Consider the following 20873-nt stretch of genomic DNA (forward strand, 5'->3'; position numbering starts at 1 on the left):
CAACCTTTATAGTTTATAAATGAGATGATATTCATTATTCAACTTGATATTCAAAGGTCACTTTTCTGGATATTCGCATTCAATTCAGAAATTTCTATATTCAAGCATACCCTAGTTAGCCCTTCAAGGTGTCAACAATGCCAAGAACACAGCTCTTGCAACAGTAAAATTAACATAAACATAAGACAAGATCGACACCACCATTTAAGATGTGACACTAGCTCCTACGACGTTATCATCAGTCTGTTTATGTCCACTGCAGGACGAAGGGCTCTCTCAGCGATCTCCAATTACCCCTGTCTTGTGTCGCCTGACCTCATCTTATGCCTGCAAATTTCCTAATTTCATCGCACCACCTAGTTCTCTGCCAGCCTGTACTGCGCTTTCCTTCTATTAGCATCTGTTCTGAAAATCCCACGACATATAACTACTTGTCTACAGAAGAACCTACCGATGCTACCTGTTCATACTGCTCCATCAGCGCTATGTGAATAATATATGAGCATCTCCTTAAAAACGGGGTGACAAACCTGCCACCAGGCCCATTCTTCTTGCTGCCTTGCCTTGACAATCATTTAAAGGAGTACCGACATGACATTTCTGACTTGCCATTCTAATGCAATTAGCATTCTTTCAATACTTAACGCACTTTTTGGTCTGCCGTTGTCTGACCTCTTCATAGTGCCCTTCAATTGCTGCAAGCACACTCCACAGGTGCATGTCCAACTGAGAACACCTGCTCGTTGAGCCGACACCTGAAATAGACAGCTATGCAGTCATGATGTAGTTAATTCTGTTGCAGTGCAAGCATGGAGTGCAGAATGTGGGGCAAACTGATGAACTGCACACGGCGCTTCATGACGTCACTGTTGCTGGCAGTTATAAGGCCGCGCTTGTGGGCAGTAAACGCCCTTGGTTCTGGGCCGGCTTCATCGATGCTACTTCAAATTTGAAGTTGGATATGCTTAACCCTAATACTACAGTGCCAGCAGGACAAAACTGGCTGCAGTCCGGAGGCTGTGTTTAGTAAAACTTTCTTTGTAGCGTCCAAAGGTGTAGAAGCCGTGGTCTGTGGGGACTGGCGCGACAAAACTGGCTGCGTTTAGTGGAGATTTCTCCATTAAACACTGTGGTATGTGGTGGCACTGTGGCGCATGCGTGTATTAATGCGATTAACATTCTTTGCCCATTTCCACCGCTACAGATTGTGAATAAAGATGTATACAGCAATATGGTTTGTGGCTACATTTCTTGACTGCTAATTGCATTAACATCGACAGTCATCATAGATGGGTTGGTTCCACCAGAATTTTTTATTAAATGAAGATTCCAAGCCCTCTAAACGCAAGGAAGAGTAGCGGCAAGCATGAGAGCATCTTAAATAATTTACAATACTTGTTTCTAGGAGCCAGTTTCGGTTTTGGCATCTAGGGAACGGATGTGATGAGAGAGAGAGAAATATTTTTATATTTAAAAGCAACCTCCGCGGTGCTCCTGGCAAGGTCTCTGGATTATGCTGACTGTTTTCTCAACTAGTATAGAAGTCATGATAATGTTGATGACACCAGGTCTGGCATTTCGACATAAACTGCAGCACGAAATTAAGACAGTGTTCACTGTATCTTATGTTAGCTAAGTGTCATCTCGTTATGTGTGAAAAGCATGTGGTAGAGTTTCTACAACTTCAAAAATATGTGTCAGTATGTCTTTAAGATATTCTGCGCATGATAACAAAATGTGGAATCTTTAACTTCAGCCCGCTAACTTTACCATTTGCAGCACTCTCCTTGCACAGGCGTGACTTGCCAGTGCAGCTCATGGATCCTACATGACCCACTCCGATCAGTGCAGGCAATTTGAATTTGTTTAAAAATTGCAGTCCTTCGACTCCCGACTTACTTTGCAACGAGATCAATCTCCCAGCATAAATCTTGGCAGGTTTCCAGAAGGATAATCAAACACTGCCAAATTGATTCAATTTTTGCCTTTAATGTCCATTCAGAGGCACAGGTATGTACATACTCCTGCTATTAATTATGACAGAAACAGCCTTATGGAAAACATTCCACTTTACCATTACCATTCCACTTAGCGACAGTGTAACCCTCCATGGCAGCAAATTATTCCATAAATATCACATGCTGCACACGCACATGGCAAAGTGAAAATCTAAACCATGTGTGCAACATTTCTGTTCAGCCAGTCAACAAGACTTTATATTTTGCTTTTAGCCTTTAGCTTTGATATTCAAGCCACATCTACATGTCTTGACATGTCTTCAGCAAATTACATCTGAGCAGGTAATTGGTGCACCAAACGAATGAAAAGGCTTGCTTTGGCAACACTTTTATCCTTTGAAGATACCCTGAAGATCTGTATTATCACAGCATAGGCATATTGGATTGGGACCATTGTCGGCAATGACATTATGGGGGTCTGGAATGATCTTGGTAAAAAGAACACATACCACAGCAGTGCGAACATACAAAAAGAGCATTTATTGCTCCTCCTATACAACAAGACCGCTAGATGAGCTACATACAAGGAATAGCTCCTCAATGAAGACGCACTGAGAAACTGACGTTCGACTCACCATGCAAGGATACTGAGGAATTGCTTGCCTGTGTCCTACACCAAAGTTGTTCGCAGCTGCAATTCTGCAAATGAAATCACATGTGCGCAATAGTGTTTGCCCGAGCCGGTGCCATACTCCAAGACCGAACGAGAAGCCTCCTGCAGGTTAGTCCCTGAGAGCACGCCTATGAGCGTGCCAACAATGCGAAGCCAAGGAGAAGGAGGCAGGTTACGCTCGCACCCAGGTTATCAATGCCATCAAGTGACACTCACATAGGAACATGTACACCACCTTGCATCGCAGCTGCATAACTACAACCATGAAGGAAGGAAAAATACAGGAGGGAGCATTACGTCATGCAACCAGCCTTGGCAAGCGAACGCTCCGTGAAGCCGCAGTGGTGGCCCAACACGTCACCTCTTGGGTCAAGATCACGGAGCAAGAATCAAAATTTGCTGCGACGTTTGTTCCGAGTAGCTATGCCAGTAGTTCTTATTCGGTGTGCGCTTGTTCATCTGCCCTGCCATGGCTCTGCCTGCAGGGCGGGAACACTAAAACCGCGAACTTTGACATGTGAACATGTGTTGGGCCACGAGGTTGGCTTCAATCACATTGCAGTATGCTCCCTCCTATCATTTTCGTTCCTCCATGACTACAACACCAACTTCCCCCGTCACATGTGGGTACTGTGTGAGGAAGCTGAACATGAGATGTGAGAGCCATGCAGGGAAGACATACGTCAGGAAACATGTAGGAGTCGAGCATCCCCACAATTCACAGCACCAGACATCGAAATACCACATTTTTAATGCATAACAGTTACGTAAAAACATGTGCGTCCAAGGTGGCCAAGTAAATTGCGTATAAGGCAATGACTAGAGTAAATGGAAATGTTCTGAAGCAATACAATACTGATGAAGCTCACATGAACAAAGCATGCCATGCACAAGCATCAACTCGCAATTGTAGTGTCACCGAGTGTCAGAATAATAAAACAGACTCTTCATAAGAACAATGTTAGCGCCGTGCACAGATCCTGTCGTTACAACCAGTGCAATGAGTATACACAGAATCGCATCATTTTACAAATTTTTAGCACATCCAGGAGTAACTTTTCAAGTTACTCTTACATTCTCATAACCAAAGCTGTTCTGCACAGATCAGTAAAACTGATCGCTACAGTAATGAGAACTATAGGTTGATTTTTTTTATGTGTGAATGAACTGCTAATGGCAAAGACTGGTGACATTTGCTGCTATGCACACATGTGAAGGGCCATTCTTTTGGCTAACACTCGTAAGTGCAAGCATAATGAGTGTCATGAAACATTTCGTGAGTACCAAATATCGATAAATGCATGGTTTTAAGGAAGTGCAGATTATTCAATTCAAGCACAATTGTAGCAGAATAATGAGGATAAACTTTGCTTTCTCAAACTAGCAGTGCGGGTTCCAGCATCAAATATTTAAAGCACATAATTTCGTGTGCCACTTGACTTAAATGTCAAATCAAAATCAAAATATAGTTGAGTTCAAACAGTCTGATGTCCACATAGGAAATCACTCGCTAAACTTACATGGCACTACTAAGGGCAAGAAAGGAGCATCAAGCAATATTTTAGTTTTGGTGTAAAAATTGTTTTGGCACTGAAATGTTTTCTACTAACATTAAACAATGCTGGCACTGTGAAGATTCCGCCACGATGATGCCTTGACTAACACACACAACCTTGACTACAGCAGAAATCGGGAGTAAAATGCAAAATGTTTCAGCTTAGCCTGTGCTACCCGACAACTTGGTTCATGTGTTCAAAGGTAATTGGAAAGACTGATGCAAAATAGAAAGCCTTTGTCTCATAAAAACTGCTGACAAAGGTTTCACATCCATGTGACTCTAATACTACTCTCCGATTCGAATTTAGCTGTGCAGGGCTATAAGCACTTCAGTAACGTGGCACAAATCACCTTATCGGCTCCTAAAAATTAATGCATCATTGTGTCATTCCCTCTGGTGGCAAAATTTGCGACCAATTTGCTACGCAATCTAAAATTGTGGGCGTGAGGATGTGCCATACGGCCACAGACATAGGTCGCCCTTATAACAAGCGAGGTTCTTCTACTGCCCAATCTTCCGTGCAATACCATTATTCAAGTGCAATGCTGAACAAATGTATCACAGCACATATAGTAGAATTTTATGTCTTAGTAAAGCATAGTGGGCATTATATACAGAATTGCAAATGGAGAGATTCCACAATTTTTTGCAATTAAATAAATTGCACATTATGAGCCAGTTCAGGAGGCAGGGTCCAAAAACTTGAAGCACACCCTTGGCAAGTGGAGGGCAGTTAAAAGAAATGAGGCTCACACAATGCCTGCCACTGAACATTGTGGAATCATCTAATAACAGCTTTGAGATTTTAAGCATCCCCTGGTGACTAGGAGGAAGGCAGCAAATAAAATTTAGAGTTTTGTGCAATTTCATGCAACAATCATCACGGTACATCACAAGTTCATCCACTATAGCTGTTGCAACAACACGAATGTAGCTAGTGGCAGCAGCAGCAGAAAAAAAATATGGAATGTTAAACCGGACAGTCAATCCATTCACACCTGTACCCCATGGCCTCCTTTCAAAAAAAGATTGTCTTTTCCACATAGAAATAATCCTGTCAGCAAATTAACAACAGCTGGTCACATAATGGAGCATGTCTGAGATGGGTTGCAGCAGGAACACCTCTGAGTCAGTGGTTTTGGTGGAATAAGGTCCAGATCATCATCGTCAGGGGTCAGGTCAAGATCATACCCATCTCTAATCAGCTGTTGAGTGATTTCACGGGCAGCTGCCTTAGAAGTGGGCTGAAATTCGAAATCCTCTTCACTGTAATGAAATGACAGAAAACATGGTTTTCATTTAAATGGCCAGCTGAATAAAAATCAAACAAGCTTTTCATGTATACTAATTGATGAACCAGATCTGGAGGACTCTCTCACTCAAAACTGAGACCCACTGACTTAGCTTCCCTCTAGCATATTCAGTATAAAAATGTCACACCCAAAAAGGAAGCATATAGTGTAAATCATGCTATTAGCTTTACATGGACTGGCCTGCTGCAGCATTATAACTGGGGAAAAAATTATGCAGATCTCATGTACTGCGGGACTCAGATGTTATGCAAACCATTTTGTGGGTAGGTGACTGTCCAGCATCATTCAGAGTCCTTCAACGTGTTACCAGATGGACCAACATATTTACGTAAAGCAAGCAATTCTGTGTGTGGCATGAGCCTGTGTGTAGCGACAGATGCAAAATGACGACAGTATGATGGAAGTTTTGAGTTAACTCTGGTAAAGAAACACTAAAACCTGTTCCATTACAGCCAGGGCTGATCTCGAAGACCGTATAATGTCGCACAGCGTCTTCATAGCATTATCTGCTACGAGAAAACGACTGGGGAATGTGGGCTGATCCTGACGGCACAGCAGGCACGTACCCAGGATTTTTTTTCGGGGGGGGCCCACCACCTCCATCATCATCATCATCATCATCAGCCTGTTTTATGTCCACTGCAGGACGAAGGCCTCTCCCTGCGATCTCCAATTACCCCTGTCCTGCGCCAATCGATTCCAACTAGCACCTGCGAATTTCCTAATTTCATCGCTCTACTTAGTCTTCTGTCGTCCTCGACTGCGTTTCCCTTCTCTTGGTACCCATTCTGTAACCCTAATGGTCCAACGGTTATCTAACCGGCGCATTACATGACCTGCCCAGCTACATTTTTTCCTCTTGATGTCAACTACAATATCGTCTATACCCGTTCGCTCTCTGATCCAAACCGCTCTCTTTTTATGCCTAGCAATCTTCGTTCGATCGCTCTTTGCGCGGTCCTTAACTTGCTCTCAAGTCTCTGCCCCATATGTCAGCACTGGCAAAATGCACTGATTGCACACCTTACTTTTCAATAATAATGGTAAGCTTCCAGTCAGGAGCTGGCAATGTCTGCCGTATGCGATCCAACCTATTTTTATTCTTCTGTGAATTTCCTTCTCATGATCAGGGTTCCCTGTGATTAATTGACCTAGGTAAACGTACTCCTTCACAGTCTCTAGTGGCCAACTGGCGATCCTGATCTCTTGTTCCTTTGTCCGGCTATTTATCATTATCTTCATCTTCTGCATATTAATATTCAACCCCACTCTTACACTCTCTCTGTTAAGGTCTCCAATAATTTGTTTTAATTCGTCTGCATTGTTGTTGAATAGAACAATGTCATCCGCAAACCGAAGGTTGCTGAGATATTTGCCATCGATCTTTGCTCCTAAGCCTTCCTAGTTTAATAGCTTGAATTCTTCTAAGCACGCAGTGAATAGCTTTGGAGAAATTGTGTCTCCCTGTCTGACCCCTTTCTCTATAGGTATCTCCCTGCTTTTCTTGTGTAGAATTAAGGTAGCTGTAGAACCTCTGTAGATATTCTTACGCGAAGGACGAGTCAGTAAGACGAGAAACTATTTACAGATTATATTTACAACAACGGTTGCAGCGCTGACCGGTTAGATTCACAGCGCGAGCCCAGTTCGTTCTTCCTCCTCTTTTTTGGAGTGATGGCGCCCACGCGCCTCGTTCAAACAAACAAATACCACACGCATGTAGCAATATTTTCCAAGCTTTTTACGTAAGCGTTCTGTACTCCTTGATTACGTAGTGCCTCTATGACTGCTGGTATCTCTACTGAATCAAATGCATTTTCGTAATCTATGTAAGCCACATGGAGATGCTTATTGTACTCTGCAGATTTGGCGATAACCTGATTGATGACATGGATGTGATCCATTGTAAAGTATCTCTTCCTGAAACCAGCCTGTTCCCTTGGTTGACAAAATCCAGTGTTGCCCTTATTCTATTGGAGATTATCTTGGTAAATATGTTATATAATACTGGGAGCAAGCTAATGGTCCTATAATTTTTCTATTATTTAACGTCTCCTTTTTTGTGGATTAGTATAATGTCTGCATTCTTCCAGTTTTCTGGGACCCTTGCAGTCGATAGACACTTCGTATAAAGAGCCGCCAGTTTTCCAAGCATTATGTCTCCTCCATCTTTGATTAAATCGACTGTTATTCCACCTTCTCCTCCCGCTCTTCATCGTTTCATGTCTTGCAGGGCTCTTCTGACCTCATCGCTAGTTATAGGAGAGTTTCTGTATCCTTTTCATTACTGTTTCTAAGTGAGGTATCGTGACTCCTCTGGGTACTGTATACAGGTCAGCTTAGAATTTTTCCGCTGCTTTTACTATATCTTCGGGATTGCTGATGATATTATCCTTATCCTTTAGTGCATATATCACGGTTTGTCCTATGCCAGGTTTCCTTTTTACTGATTTCAGGCTGCGTTAATTTTTTTTACGGCTTCTTCAGTCTTTCTCATGTTATAGTTTCGAATATCACTTATTTTCGCCTTGTTGATCAGTTTTGACAGTTCCGCGAATTGCGTAACGCTGTGCGGCCGCCAGTCCCATACAACCGCGTAGAGCGCAGGACTCTGCGATTCTAGAAGTACTGCGCTCACCGCGAAAGGTTAGAAAAACACCCACATAAGCACAGCAGAGAAGCGGCTACGTGAGGTGGTTCGACCGATAACTGTAGAAGCGTCATTCAAAACAAGTAATTGTTCTCCACTTCCGGCGGCGGCGTTTTCTCTACTTCCTTTTTAAATAAAAAGATGTTGATCCATAAATATTCTCATGAACAACGGTTAACTTTTTTATTATTCGCTTTTGCTTGCAGTTTGGTTGTTGCCATGGCTCTCTCCCTTCGTAGATCGCTTAATTTCTCAACTCCTTGCGATTTTTGTTTCCGGTTGCCAATTTTGCACGAAAAGTGCTATACAATTAGGGAAAAACAGACGAGGTAACGGGCGACAGTCATCTTGCTTATGGGTTTAAGGGTCATCGCAGGGTTTCATGATGGACGCTCTTTCACATTATTTTATTTCCCCACCTTATATAACCCATATCACGTGTATATGGCTCCGACCATCTGCCAGCGTCGCGGCGAGCCGTAACTCAAGGAAATAATGAAGCAAAGGGAGAAGTTAAACGCAATTGGCGTTTTCTCCGGCAGCAACTCGTTCCATGAGAGTACAGACCAGCTGAGTAACAGCCGCATCCTTCTCCAGGTCCCAGGATCAGCCTAAACAAAGAAGGTTGAACTAACAAAATCAACAGCTATGCGCGTGACGGTTGAATAGATGGTGACAACTGAACGCATCTCGAGTTAATCGCGCGGGTGCGGAATCTATGAGAAAACTGTCCTGCATATTACAAGAGATGCCGATAACTACCGCCATCTAAAAGGAGTGAAGGCTGCATAATACTGACCGATGAACAGCTGCCAAGTCTCAACATTGATCTGGCGGCGCTTTAGAAATGTGTGAGCCGTGGTGGCGTGGGTGGGGAGGGGGGGGGGGGGGGGGTATGCCACTTGATTTCGGGGGGGGGCCCGGGCCCACCCGCCCCCCCCCCTGGGTACGTGCCTGCGGCACAGTCTAACACACAGCCTGAAAGAGCTACCTGCCATGATGCACGGGAAGGACAGAGGTAAACTGATGCAGGGACTCGTGCTATGTGACATGACGCACACGCCAGTTGTATCAAAGAGCTAGTTGGCATTGGCACGAGAACACCAGGCACGTACCCAGGATTTCTTTTTCGGGGGGAGGGGGGGCAACCCAAGGTAACTCTTTCTATGCAAATGAGATGGGGGGAGGTAGCTTTACTAGTACAAATGTGAATAATACCCACAATTCGCCATAAGCATACGTAAACCCGCGGAAGAGAATAGAAATAAGGTGTACCTCACAGGTATGCCTGTGAGATACACCTCTCCTTTACTTGGCAAGCAAGGAGCCACATCAAATGGACTCACGCATGACAGAAGCGCAGGAAGAACGGTGCCAAGAACAAGTAAACAAGGGAAAGTATAAAATAAAGATTTCTAGTACAGCTTTCTTATTTAGCCCTGGAAGAATTATAGAGAAATATATATGTTTGCGGAACAATTGCAGTTATTTTGGATCCCTCATTTACTGCTCTACCAATTTAAGTGCCAAAACAGACTCATGTTGTTATTTGGGAAGTTGCCTAACGATGCGTGGTCACCAGTCCCGTACAACTGCGTAGAGTGCAGGACGCTGCAGTTCTAGACGTACTGCGCACACCGCGGAAGGTTAAAGAAACACTCACATTAGCACAGCAGAGAAGTGGCTATGTCAGGCGGCTCCACTGATAGCTGTAGAAGCTCAATCCAAAACACACGGAATCATTCTCCACTTCCGGCAGCGTTTTCTCTACTTCCTTTTTAAATAAAGAGATGTTCATCCATAAATATTTTCATGAACAATGGTTAAATTTGTTAATTTTTGCTTTTCCTTCCTGATTGGCTGTTGCCTTGACTCTCTCCCTTAGTAGATCGCTTAATTTCTCAACTCCTTGCGGCACTTCTTTCCGGTTGCCAATTTTGCACGAAAAGTGCTGTACAACTAAGGAACAGCCAGACGAGGTAATGGGTAACAATCATACTGCTTATGGTTTTAACAGTTATTGCAGGGTCTGATGATGGATGCTGTTTTGAATTATTTTATTTTTTTACCCTATCTAACCCATATCACGGGTGTATCTGCTAGCGTCGTGGCGAGCCGTCACTCGAGGAAATAATGAAGCAAAAGGTAAAGTTTAACGCAACTGGCATTTTCTCCGGCTGCAACTCGTTTCACGAGCATACAGACCAGCTGACTATGAACCGAATCCCTTTCCTGGTCCCTGGATCAGTCTAAACAAAGGTTGAACTAACAAAGCAACAATGATGCGCATGATCGTTGAATAGATGGTGACAACTAAACTCATCTCGAGTTCATTGCACGGGCACCGAATCGATGAGAAAGCTGGCCTTCACACCCCAGGAGATGCCGATAGCTACCGCCATCCAAAAGGAGTGAAAAAATTGACTACCATTCCACTCTGTGAAGATGGAATGGCAACAAGAGCTGATGAAAGTCAAAGCTCTCAAACGAAAAGCAAAGTGCTTCACCTCCGCCGCGGGTCGGCCCAACGGTAGCGCAATGCCGGGCCGACCCGCTAAGGAGGTGAAGCGTAAACAGGCATTAAGCACTCCCCCTATGTTGGCCGAACCCTAAGGTAGTGCAATACCAGGCGCACTCTCGGCGGAGGTGAAACAGGCGTTGAGCACTTCGTATACGTGGGTCCATCCAAAAGTAGTGCAATGCCAGGCTGACCCATGGCGGAGGTTAAGCAGGCGTTAAGCACTCTCCATACGTGGGCCCATCCCGAAGGTTTCGAAGGGCGCGTTACAGGTTCCTGAGCCCACAGGGGTATGTGCCATTCAGCTTCGTCCCTTTTTTCACTGTCACCAGGATCAACCCACATGAAGATTTTTTCTGTTGACGGATGGGGAAAAAACTATGTAAGGTTAGCCATATACAGCTCTCGCTGTAAAGGAGCAAAATGTTGACCACCGAATAGATTGATTTGTCAGCGCGTTATGAATGTGTGTGAGGAGTGGTGGAGTAGGCAGGCAGGGGGGGGTATGCCGCTTAATTTCAGGGTTGGGGGGGGGGGGCCCTAGGTACGTTGATGCACACAATCATAGCCTAACAGATATAGCATCGGACTGCTGTGTTATAGGAAACTATAGGAAAACTATAGCAAACTTGAATTTTCTTTTTATAGAAGAGACCGAAAACAAGACAAGACGAGAATTAACTTCAAAGTTCCTAGGAGGAGCCGAAGAATGCTTTACATTAATACATAAATGGCCAACTCCAATCAAACTTTGGCTGCATAAGAAGGCTAGTTTCAGAAAGTGTATATATAGAGCAGTCTCAGTACAAAACTTTGTTTGAAGTAAGAGTCGACATGTCACAAATAGCTTGCAACAATGAATATAGAAACTGGAAGAACATGGCCATTATTGATTAATGTAAATGAAACAGAACCCAGAAGGTTAAGAGCGCAGCAAACTCACGGCACACTGAAAATCTCAGAGGCAACGTGCTGTGATTTGCATCATAACCACTAAGCACCAGGTGCACACATCATCTGCTTATGTGCGATTTAAAGGTTCTTAATGAGAAAGTTAGAAAATCATTAGCCCTGCAGCTTTATCAAGATTGCTTGAATGTTATATAGCACCAGTCATTTGTAAACAAGTGATTGTAATTTTGATGACGATGTATGGCTTGTTATGGCGCAAGGGCCAATTATGTTTTGTTGCAGTTGGGCCTTCAGTGAGGTCCTGCTGTTATACATTCACTAGTGAGTGCACAGTGCAAGTGCTAACACTCCAAAGCACATTTATGGTCAAAGCCCACTGACTGAAGCTAAAATGGCCAAAACTTGGGTTGTAAAGACTTCACAGAAGTGACAACAGAGCCCATTCACCTGTCAGACTTCCATGTAACCAAAGGCTCAGTGTCTCCTGATGGCTGAGCAGTTGACCCTTGGCCTTTGTTGGGCACAGGAAGCCTGTTCATGTGAGAAAAAAATAAAATAAAAAAGTATCAGTGCACTATGTAATTTTGATGCTGTTTTATCGCGCAATAATAAAAAAAAAAAAAACAAGTCTCAGTTTTTTGACAAACAGATCTATAAACTTTAGAAGGGTGTTCCTTTAGGCCAGTTGTTCAGGCATATTGAAAACGGAAAGCATAATGCACAAGACATATGAAAGAAATAGTTAAAGACAAGTTTACCATGACTGATCTTTCTTCCTGAAATTCTCCACGGAAAAATCTTTTTAGCAAGTTCGAAGCCAATTTCTATACTATTTTAGTAATATGCCTGTATGAAGAAAGAAATGGCAGCACTGTGGGGGAACCTGTTTGGTACACCTTGATGGAGGTTAGACCTCTGGTATTGGAGTGCCAATAGATATTGTCAATGGTGTGAAAGTTAAGCAATCAAGAACACAGACCCTGGACCCTGCCATATGCAGCGCAAGCACTGTTTGTATCTGCAGACAAGGTAACTGCACTTTCAAACATCTTGGAGAAACACAAGAGAATTCAGAAGGGCTGTGTTAGTTTGTCTTGCATCTAAAGTGAAACAGTACAGAAACAGGCCAAAAGGAAGAAGTGAATTAGGCACACGGGAACACACAATGCTGCTCCAATGACTTTGTGTTGTCTGTCTCTTCTTTCATCCCCTTCCTGCACAGTTCCAGTTGGTACAGTGCGAAAGTGTCCTCATTTTTTTCTCGGTTGATGATTTAATTTGATAATTTACCTGAAAGAAGGTGTGATGTTGGGCTAGCTGCTTCATCTAAGAAGACATGGACAACGGCACAACAAAAATTTGGACCAAGGCTAGGGAGGACACAACATAGCGCTTGTGTTGTGTCTTTCTAAGTGTCAGTGCACTTACATCTCTTTTTCTGCTGTTTCCCATGCTTCCTAAGGTAAGCTTAGCTGCACTGAATGGGCACTGTGACATAGAGTATGACTATTGTGGGCTATAATGTGAGCATACTTTACCTGCTTCGTGGTAGGAGTGTCTTTTTGGGCTGAGTGTCGATGCACGCATTTCGTGTCTGCTGCCGAATTTTCTTTGACTGCTGTATGTGCCGCTCTGAGAAAAATGCAAAAATAGAGCAGTCAGTACAACAAACATGGAGAGAGAGAGCAAGCAAAAATTGGATTCAGCCTAATTAATTTTCTTCCAATCATTATGGGCATCTGTGCCCCCACATGCAGCTTACAGTGCAGAACAATGTGATGCGCACAATTAAGCACTTTCTCAATCAAGCATTAATCAATAAGCACTACTTAACAAAATGTGAATGAGCTTCCTTAATGGAAGTGATGGTGATACTGCTTGCTCTACAGACAGACAGAAAAAGGTAATAATAAACAAATAACAGAGAAGCAGGAGGCAACACTTATACACACTGCACTGACTGTGCACTCCACTAAGCCTTTTGCAATGTCTCACTCTGTACCACACAACTAGCCTTTCCTACTTGTTAGAACATCTTTCTTTCTTTTTCTTCTTTTTCACGTTCTTCTGAGACATGCTTTCATTTCGAAAGAGCAGACCTTTTCATGAATAGCAAGCAAGTGCAAAATCAAAAAACGCAGCGAGGCAGCCATGAGACAGGCATGCTCTTACAGCTAAAATTTACTAAGAAAAAGTATCATCCACAACGATGTTCTGCAGGTGCAGGACAATGCATTCAGAACAGCTTGACTGATGACTGTCACGTTAAAAACAGTAGATATCAAGTGAAATGGGAGAGTAGTCCCATTGCTTTTCAAGCCACGTACCTCGAGGCAATGCTCACACACTTTTTCCACTTCAATAATGCGCATTAATTCAACCAACTAACAACCTGATATTTTCCATGGCCTAGCACGGTTGTGTCATGAAAAACTGGTTCACACCCACACTTGCTGCAATGCAGAGGCAGCCGGACAATTTCGTTTACCCTTACGTTGTTTATGTGCTCAAGAAGCCTGTAATTTATGTATGCACCCGCCTTTTGTCTGATATCCCCTTCAGTCACGGTACACAAGTTGGGGCACACAACTTGCTTTTCATAGTCCAGAGGACATATTCTGGGACGATCACGTTTGGCAATACTATAGCCTTGGCCATCAGGTGCACACTGATTGGCTGGCTGAGCAAAATCAGATGACTGATTGGGTGGTTAAGTGCTATATCGCGCGAAGGTAATAGTATCACCGAAAGTGATCGTGCGAGAATACATCCCCTGCCCGGTGGTGGCAACAAAATATGAACTAGGCAAGAACTTAACACCACAACTTCTCCAAGTATGCTGTTGCATACTTAAGCTGCGATGATTGTGATGTGTTGACAGCTCATGCGTAACGGGCAACCTTGCACATTCTCATTTATCAAAGTGACGTTTCTATACCTTGTGTCTGTAACAAACTTGTGATTTCATGCACACTGCGATGTGCTCACGTGCGCTCAACAAACCTCGAGTTTTCTGTTAGGTACTTCCAAAGCGGGTGAAGTCCACTTACAATGCTGTAAAGAAATGCATGATTGTTGATGGCATCAAGCATCCGTCTTCCAGCCAGCAGCCGAATGCTCTGAACATTAGGCCACAATCACACACATGCTTCTCTCGCAGTAAAGTCCCCCTTTGGAAATGTTTGGCGTCACTTGCCAATTTCTCACTTTCTTTCCTCGTGACAGCTAGCGCATTGAAACGCTGTGTTAAACCGCAATGCCTTCAGGATCAGCCCAATTTTCTGTTAGAATATGTGGGCTGATCACTGTCGATCCAAAGTGGATGAAGTTTGCCTTTAATGCGAAAGTATTAAAACCCACAAATGCTGTGTTCCACGTAAGTTGAACCCCCTGAATGCTCAAAGTTGCTCCATTTCACTGTAATCAGCTGAATATTCCCGTATACAACCCCTCTGCTAAATGCACTATCATGTTTAACAGGGTGTTTGACATGCTGTGTTCCGTTGGCTATGGTGAATGGATATCTTTTCTTTTTGTGTAATGCTTGAAGCCAATAATTAACTTGTGCATGTGCTTCGTGTTGGTGATCCAATTTCTTTAACAATAATTTTTAAAAAACATTATCAACTGACTGCTGAATAAATTGAGTTCAATTACTCTGATTATGTGGACTCACTGGAAAATGCACAAAGCATCATTCTATCACCTTGCCTTTCCTTCGGTAAAATCTGCGGTGCCTCGCAATAAAATTGTGCAACTTTGACATATATACCAACAATTGAAAGAGACATAAACCTTGCCGCATCTAAAAAAAATATATATTGATATATTTTACTTCTATGTTGCAGCCAGCAAAGAACTAATGGCTAATGGCTAATGTCGCTTAATATCTCTAAAACCAAGTTAATGACATTTAACGGCCGAAAGTCTCGAATTGAAAACACTTACTTCATTAATAACAGCACGATTGAGTCTTCCACTTCCTACAAATATCTTGGCCTTCATTTCCAGTCTGACCTAACATGGCATCACCATATAAATTTAACCCTGGCAGCTGCTAACCGTACTCTTGGAATACTTAAACGAACCCTCAAGCAAGCGCCACCACTCGTACGAAAACAGGCGTATATCACAATCATTCGCCCGAAAATTGAATATGTTGTGGCAATTTGGGATCCCCATCAGGTATATCTAGCCTCTAACCTTGAAGCCCTGCAGAACCGTGCTGCTCGATTCATTTTTTCAGATTATTCAACATTCATCAGCGCTACATCTTTAAAAAATCGTGCCGGTTTGCAATCCTTGAGCCTTCGTCGAAAACATTCTCGCTTATCACTATTTCATAACATTTTCCACCATTCCTCACTTCGTGATGATTTTTTTCAGTCACCGCTGATTATCTTTCCTCGCCGCGATCACCCTAACAAAGTGAAACGCATTTTGTGTCGGTCATCAACTTTCGCTCAATCCTTCGTACCACGCACTATCATCGATTGGAATGATTTACCCTCATACATAGCCATGGAAACTGACATAACCAAATTTAAGGAAACAATTTGCACTACTGTGATGAGCTGTTAAAATGTTGTTTCCTTATTAGAGAGTTTTAGAATAGGGGCCCCAATATTTTGGGGCCCCAAAGAGCTTTGCGGATGTTAGCGTTGGGGCACGCAGGAGTGAAGAGTTTTAGAATAGGGATTTGCGTTTGCAGATAGCGTCTTGCGCTGACAGCGCCACTACGGCGTCTAAGAAAAACGATTAAAAATAATTAAATAAAATATACCATCTTATGATATGAATAGTAATTTTGACTTGCATGTATTCGCGTTTAATTACAATTTAGAGGTTATTCTTCAAGCAGCAAACAATTAGTTGTGCTTAGTTTGGAGCACGACCTACTTTATACAGTAGGTCGTGGTTTGGAGCAACAAAACCAACTTTACGTGCCTTCACCAGCCAAGCTTAGCCGTGTTAGGCCTACGAGCCATAAAATCCACACTCGAATTCGGAATCAGCGGCATCTAATGAATCAATCTTCACAACAGACGCTAGTTGAGAGAAAGCGATAACTGCAGTCACTTCTCCTAGCTTGCGAACTTCACGCATTACCGCGAATCGAACCCAGTTTGGTGCTAGGTTAGAGCCGTCGCTTCGATGGGTGCTGCCATGTTTGTTGACGCAAAGCTTTTGGGAACGCTATTTGAGCTCCCGCTAAATCGGCGAAATAGCGTTCCCAACGCAAAACCCAAACGCAGTTTGCGTCTCGCGCATGCGCAGTGGCTTCGACGCTATTTCTTTGGGGCCCCAAAACGTTTGGGGCCCCTATTCTAAAACTCTCTATTAAGTGTTTTCCTGATAATTTTTTCATTTGTGATTTGTTGCTTGCTCCTGATGTTTTTACGTACGTTGCTTTTTTTTTCTTCTTTTTTGGTTTCTTGGTTCATTATGATGACTACACTGCCTTGTTGAACGAAAGAAAAAATGTCTTGTAAGTGCTTTTATTTTTATGTATGCTGTGCCTGAATGTACACTTGCTTTTCTTGTAACACCCCCCCCCCTATGTAATACCCTCCTTCGAGGGCCTTTAGGGGTATTGTAAATAAATAAATAAATAAATAAACTAGGTTGGGGTAGTTGGTACATAGCTGTCAAGGCTGAAAGGTTGTGGCAGTAGGCCTGACTCCACCCAAAAGAAGACCGCAGGCATTGTCTTACGTGCATAAGATAGCCGACAACCTGAAATGGATGGCAACCAGGCACAGTGTGCCTGTGGTGTTTTCAGCACCGAACTAGTTGTTGAGGTTTCATGGCCGTACTCTGACAAAGAAGGTCAAGTTGACATGCAAAAAGAAGCACGCTAGGTCCTATCTGCGCAGCATTGTAGGTGTGGTATATGAAATACCTTTGAGCTGTGGCAAGACACACATTGGCCAAACTAGCTGGTGTGTTAATGACCAAACGTGGTAACATGTCCTCTCGATCAAGAATAGAACTGCTTTATCCCTACCCTTCCAGTGTGGCTCATGCGGCTGTGCACTTAAGTTTGAGGGCATGCGCATTCTCGAAAGAAGCCATGATATGAGGGCATGGAAGCTAATTGAAGCATATATTAAGAAGGGTGGCTTATGCATCAGTGAGCCTTCCATGTTGCTTTACAAGAGTGAGTCTCAATTTCTTGATATGGCTGTGCAATTGCATTTTGGGTTGCAGGCATTACCTGTTGTCGCGCTGTTTGGATCTGTGCATAAAGGCGTTGAATATATGCACACGTTTTTCACTAAATAAAGCTAGTTATACGAGTTATTCTTTTTGTTCGGCTGTTCTTCCTTTCCTGTTACCTTTTGCACTACAAACTATGTGTTGCCGCCAATAAATTTGCTTTCTTTACCTTAACGTTTTGAAGAGAAGGCGTCAAATGATGCATGTGATGTGATGACATACCTAATCGTCTATGAAGTTGAAGGGCTCTCGACTTTGATGCAGCCTGCTCCTGAGGCGTCTTATGCGGTTCTTCTGGCGGTGCCTCCTGCAACGCAGCAGAGATGCATATGGACGCCTTCATTAACGGGTAAATCGTAAAGATCAGCTAATTTATGAGAACCTAGCTGGATATCTTGCCTTCGCCACTGCTTGTTTGCTCCAGTTTTTAAGGCCGTAGTTTTTGGGCAAATCGACAAAGGAGTTTGCTGTACAAATCGTCAGAACGGCAATGTAACGTGAATGTCAAAACGTAATACGCCGATGACAGCCGTGCGATGGTCTGTTATGAATTTGTTTCGGAGGATCTTAAAATGCAAACGTGTTCGCGGATGTAGCGGTGACAAATGAACACGTCTGCTTATTGTTAGAGTAACCGCGAAAAGCACTATCAGGGGTCAAATAAAATGAAGTCGTAAACGCGACTGCGTTTTCGTTACTTAATTTTTAGATGTCTAATTAAATGAATAAGAAATACAAACGTCGTCGTTACGTCGCGTGAATACCCAAGAAATTAATTTGTTTTTCTCCTAGGCACTACGAGACCGCACATGTTTTACTTTTTTTTAGGCTTTTAAGGAATGCTTAATGAATAAATTAAACAAGAAAACACGCCGACTAGGACAGATGGTTACTGCCAGCGTCCTCGTGTGTTGTGGTGCGTCGTCGAAGGTTTAGGAAATGGTGAAGGGTAACACCCAAACAAACTTAAGCTACGGTAAAGATGCAAATCTACAAGCCTGTGGTTCTTTCTCAGCGCCTTCTGCTTCGTTCATGTCCGCTTCACAGCCATCCAATGTCTTCACAGGAACCGGTAGATCTTGCTGCGGCTGATCGCCACCATTACAGCTGTTCGTCTTGGAATCACTGTCGATCCCGCTGTCTTCCATGGTTCCAAGGCCGCTAGCGAGAGGCGTTTAGCCTTCGGTTGCACGTGTAATACCTCATTTTGTAACATTCGCTATGCTAAACTACCCACATCAACGCTTTCGAACCGCGAAGCTACGGAGGCATCGCATCAACACATTGCAGACGGGTGGCTTTGCCTGCAGCCTCGACAACAGCTTGCGCGGAACACCTGACAGCATACTGAAGGCAAGGGTGAATGTGCGAGGAAGACATGATCGCTGTGCACTGAATAAACCTTCCAATTTGAGCCGATAAGACGGCGTAATGATTGCTTCTTTTGACGATTAGCTTCGCTAGCCTTTGATTGCGACTCCTTCACTGACGTCAGGTAAGGCAATTGGCGCCAAATTCAATTTGCGTGAGGACGACTTTTGCGCCTTGGACCAGCTAAACTTGTAATGTCACGTACTTGACTGTCTCCGACACGTACGAACGGTCTAGATGAAGGTACATTGACGTCGTAGGCTTTAAGGGGGGAGAAAAGCCAAACCGCCGTACATATTTTGAAATGATCCACTTCGGCGATACTATCGCCGTCAGGCGCGCGCTGATTGGCTGGTTGAGCAGCTGGTTGAGCAAAATCGGATGACGTAGTGCTCAAACAGCCAAACAACTCATCCAATTTTGCTAAAACAGCCAGTCAGCGCATGCCGATGGTGAAGGCGTGGCCAAGGCGATAGTACAGCCGAAAGTAGTCGTTTCAGAATACGGACCCTGATCCAGCCAGAACACACCATGCACTTCTAAAATTTTTTCATGTCTTCTAATTTCTGAATTTCGAGCGTTATTACTGTCTCCAGTACTCAGAACTATGGCAACACAAAATGTGATGTGTTCTTGTGGTTGGTTACACATGGATCACATTGGTGCATAACAAAACAGTGCATAATGTAGTTCAGAATAAAAGTCCAGTACTGCGGCTGCCCTGCGCACAAGCCCTGCTGCAACATTTTTAACCGACTATCTTGACAGTCTTGCACATAAGTGCAAGACTGTCAAAGATTTCAAAGGATTGACCATACCACCCTCATTTTTCTTGAGCCGGTACAGAATAATGCATCATTTTATCCCATTTAATTACACTATATATACCATTAGCATTGTTGTAATGGAAGCCGCTTTGTCCTTGCTGTCCTTTTCTCCATGCAGAAAATGTTCTCGCCTTTGCTTTTTCCAAAAATTTATCACCAGTTTTGTTACCCAGTGAGCGCAACGCAATACTCACACAATTTATTTTCCTATGTTAACCACCATAACAATGTTTAATCCCTTCTTAGCCAGATAAGAACACATTTTTATTCATCTACATCACATACTACACATGAACCACCTTATTGCTGACATTTTATCGATAACAGACTAATGAATCTCTTCCTTTTTCTTGCCAGTCAATGTTTGTATTTCTTCACTAAAGATTGTACGTGACTGTTCTTGCCTTTTACTGTGTTTGGCTTGAATAATATTCTTTTAATACAACTGCACTTATCATTGTACATGCAATGTATTCTTTTTAATGCTACAATGAACAGACACCATAAAGGAAACAACACACACAAGCACCTGTGTGTCATGTTCTCTGTGTGGCATCTGTTCTTCACACCATTAAAATGAATGTAGAGCAAGCTGCACCAAATTGCCAAGCAACAAATCCTTTTAATGCTTTATCATATTGCATGTTGTTGCGTTGCGTGGGTTTCTTTTTCCTTTAGTTCTTTTTGTTGTACCCATTTTCTTCTCTAAAGCTCTGGTGTTTAGTATATATTTATATATATAAATAAAGTTGTACAGGCCTGCTTCTACAAAACAAACGACACTGTCAAACTGAATGTGAAATCTCATAGTTAAACACACAACGATGCTACCTTTATCCTATAACATATACCTTCTTATACGTCCTTGAAAGGA

General features: G+C 43.1%; 1 protein-coding gene across 1 annotated transcript; it reads right to left on the reverse strand.

The window, feature by feature from the left end:
- Positions 1-1969: 1969 nt before the first annotated feature.
- On the reverse strand, positions 1970-19299 carry LOC126542086 (protein FAM219A-like). The gene is made up of 5 exons (XM_050189091.3): positions 18800-19299; positions 18024-18108; positions 13121-13214; positions 12030-12113; positions 1970-5455 (listed from the first exon to the last, which is right to left on the reverse strand). The coding sequence occupies exons 1-5, from the start codon at positions 18947-18949 to the stop codon at positions 5269-5271; spliced, it is 600 nt and encodes a 199-aa protein (XP_050045048.2). The 5' UTR covers positions 18950-19299; the 3' UTR covers positions 1970-5268.
- Between the last annotated feature and the right edge of the window lie 1574 nt (positions 19300-20873).

This window comes from Dermacentor andersoni, chromosome 2, assembly GCF_023375885.2.
Source record: "Dermacentor andersoni chromosome 2, qqDerAnde1_hic_scaffold, whole genome shotgun sequence".
In the NCBI taxonomy this organism is placed as follows: domain Eukaryota; kingdom Metazoa; phylum Arthropoda; class Arachnida; order Ixodida; family Ixodidae; genus Dermacentor; species Dermacentor andersoni.

Bases quoted from the DNA above. Each gene is read 5' to 3' on its own strand.
- LOC126542086 (XM_050189091.3), bottom strand. From the start codon at position 18,949: ATGGAAGACAGCGGGATCGACAGTGATTCCAAGACGAACAGCTGTAAT. The intron at 13,215-18,023 runs GTATGTCATCAC...CATTTTTCTCAG, and splicing joins TCAACTTCATAGACGATTAG to AGCGGCACATACAGCAGTCA. The intron at 5,456-12,029 runs GTGAATGGGCTC...ATTTCATTACAG, and splicing joins GTTACATGGAAGTCTGACAG to TGAAGAGGATTTCGAATTTC.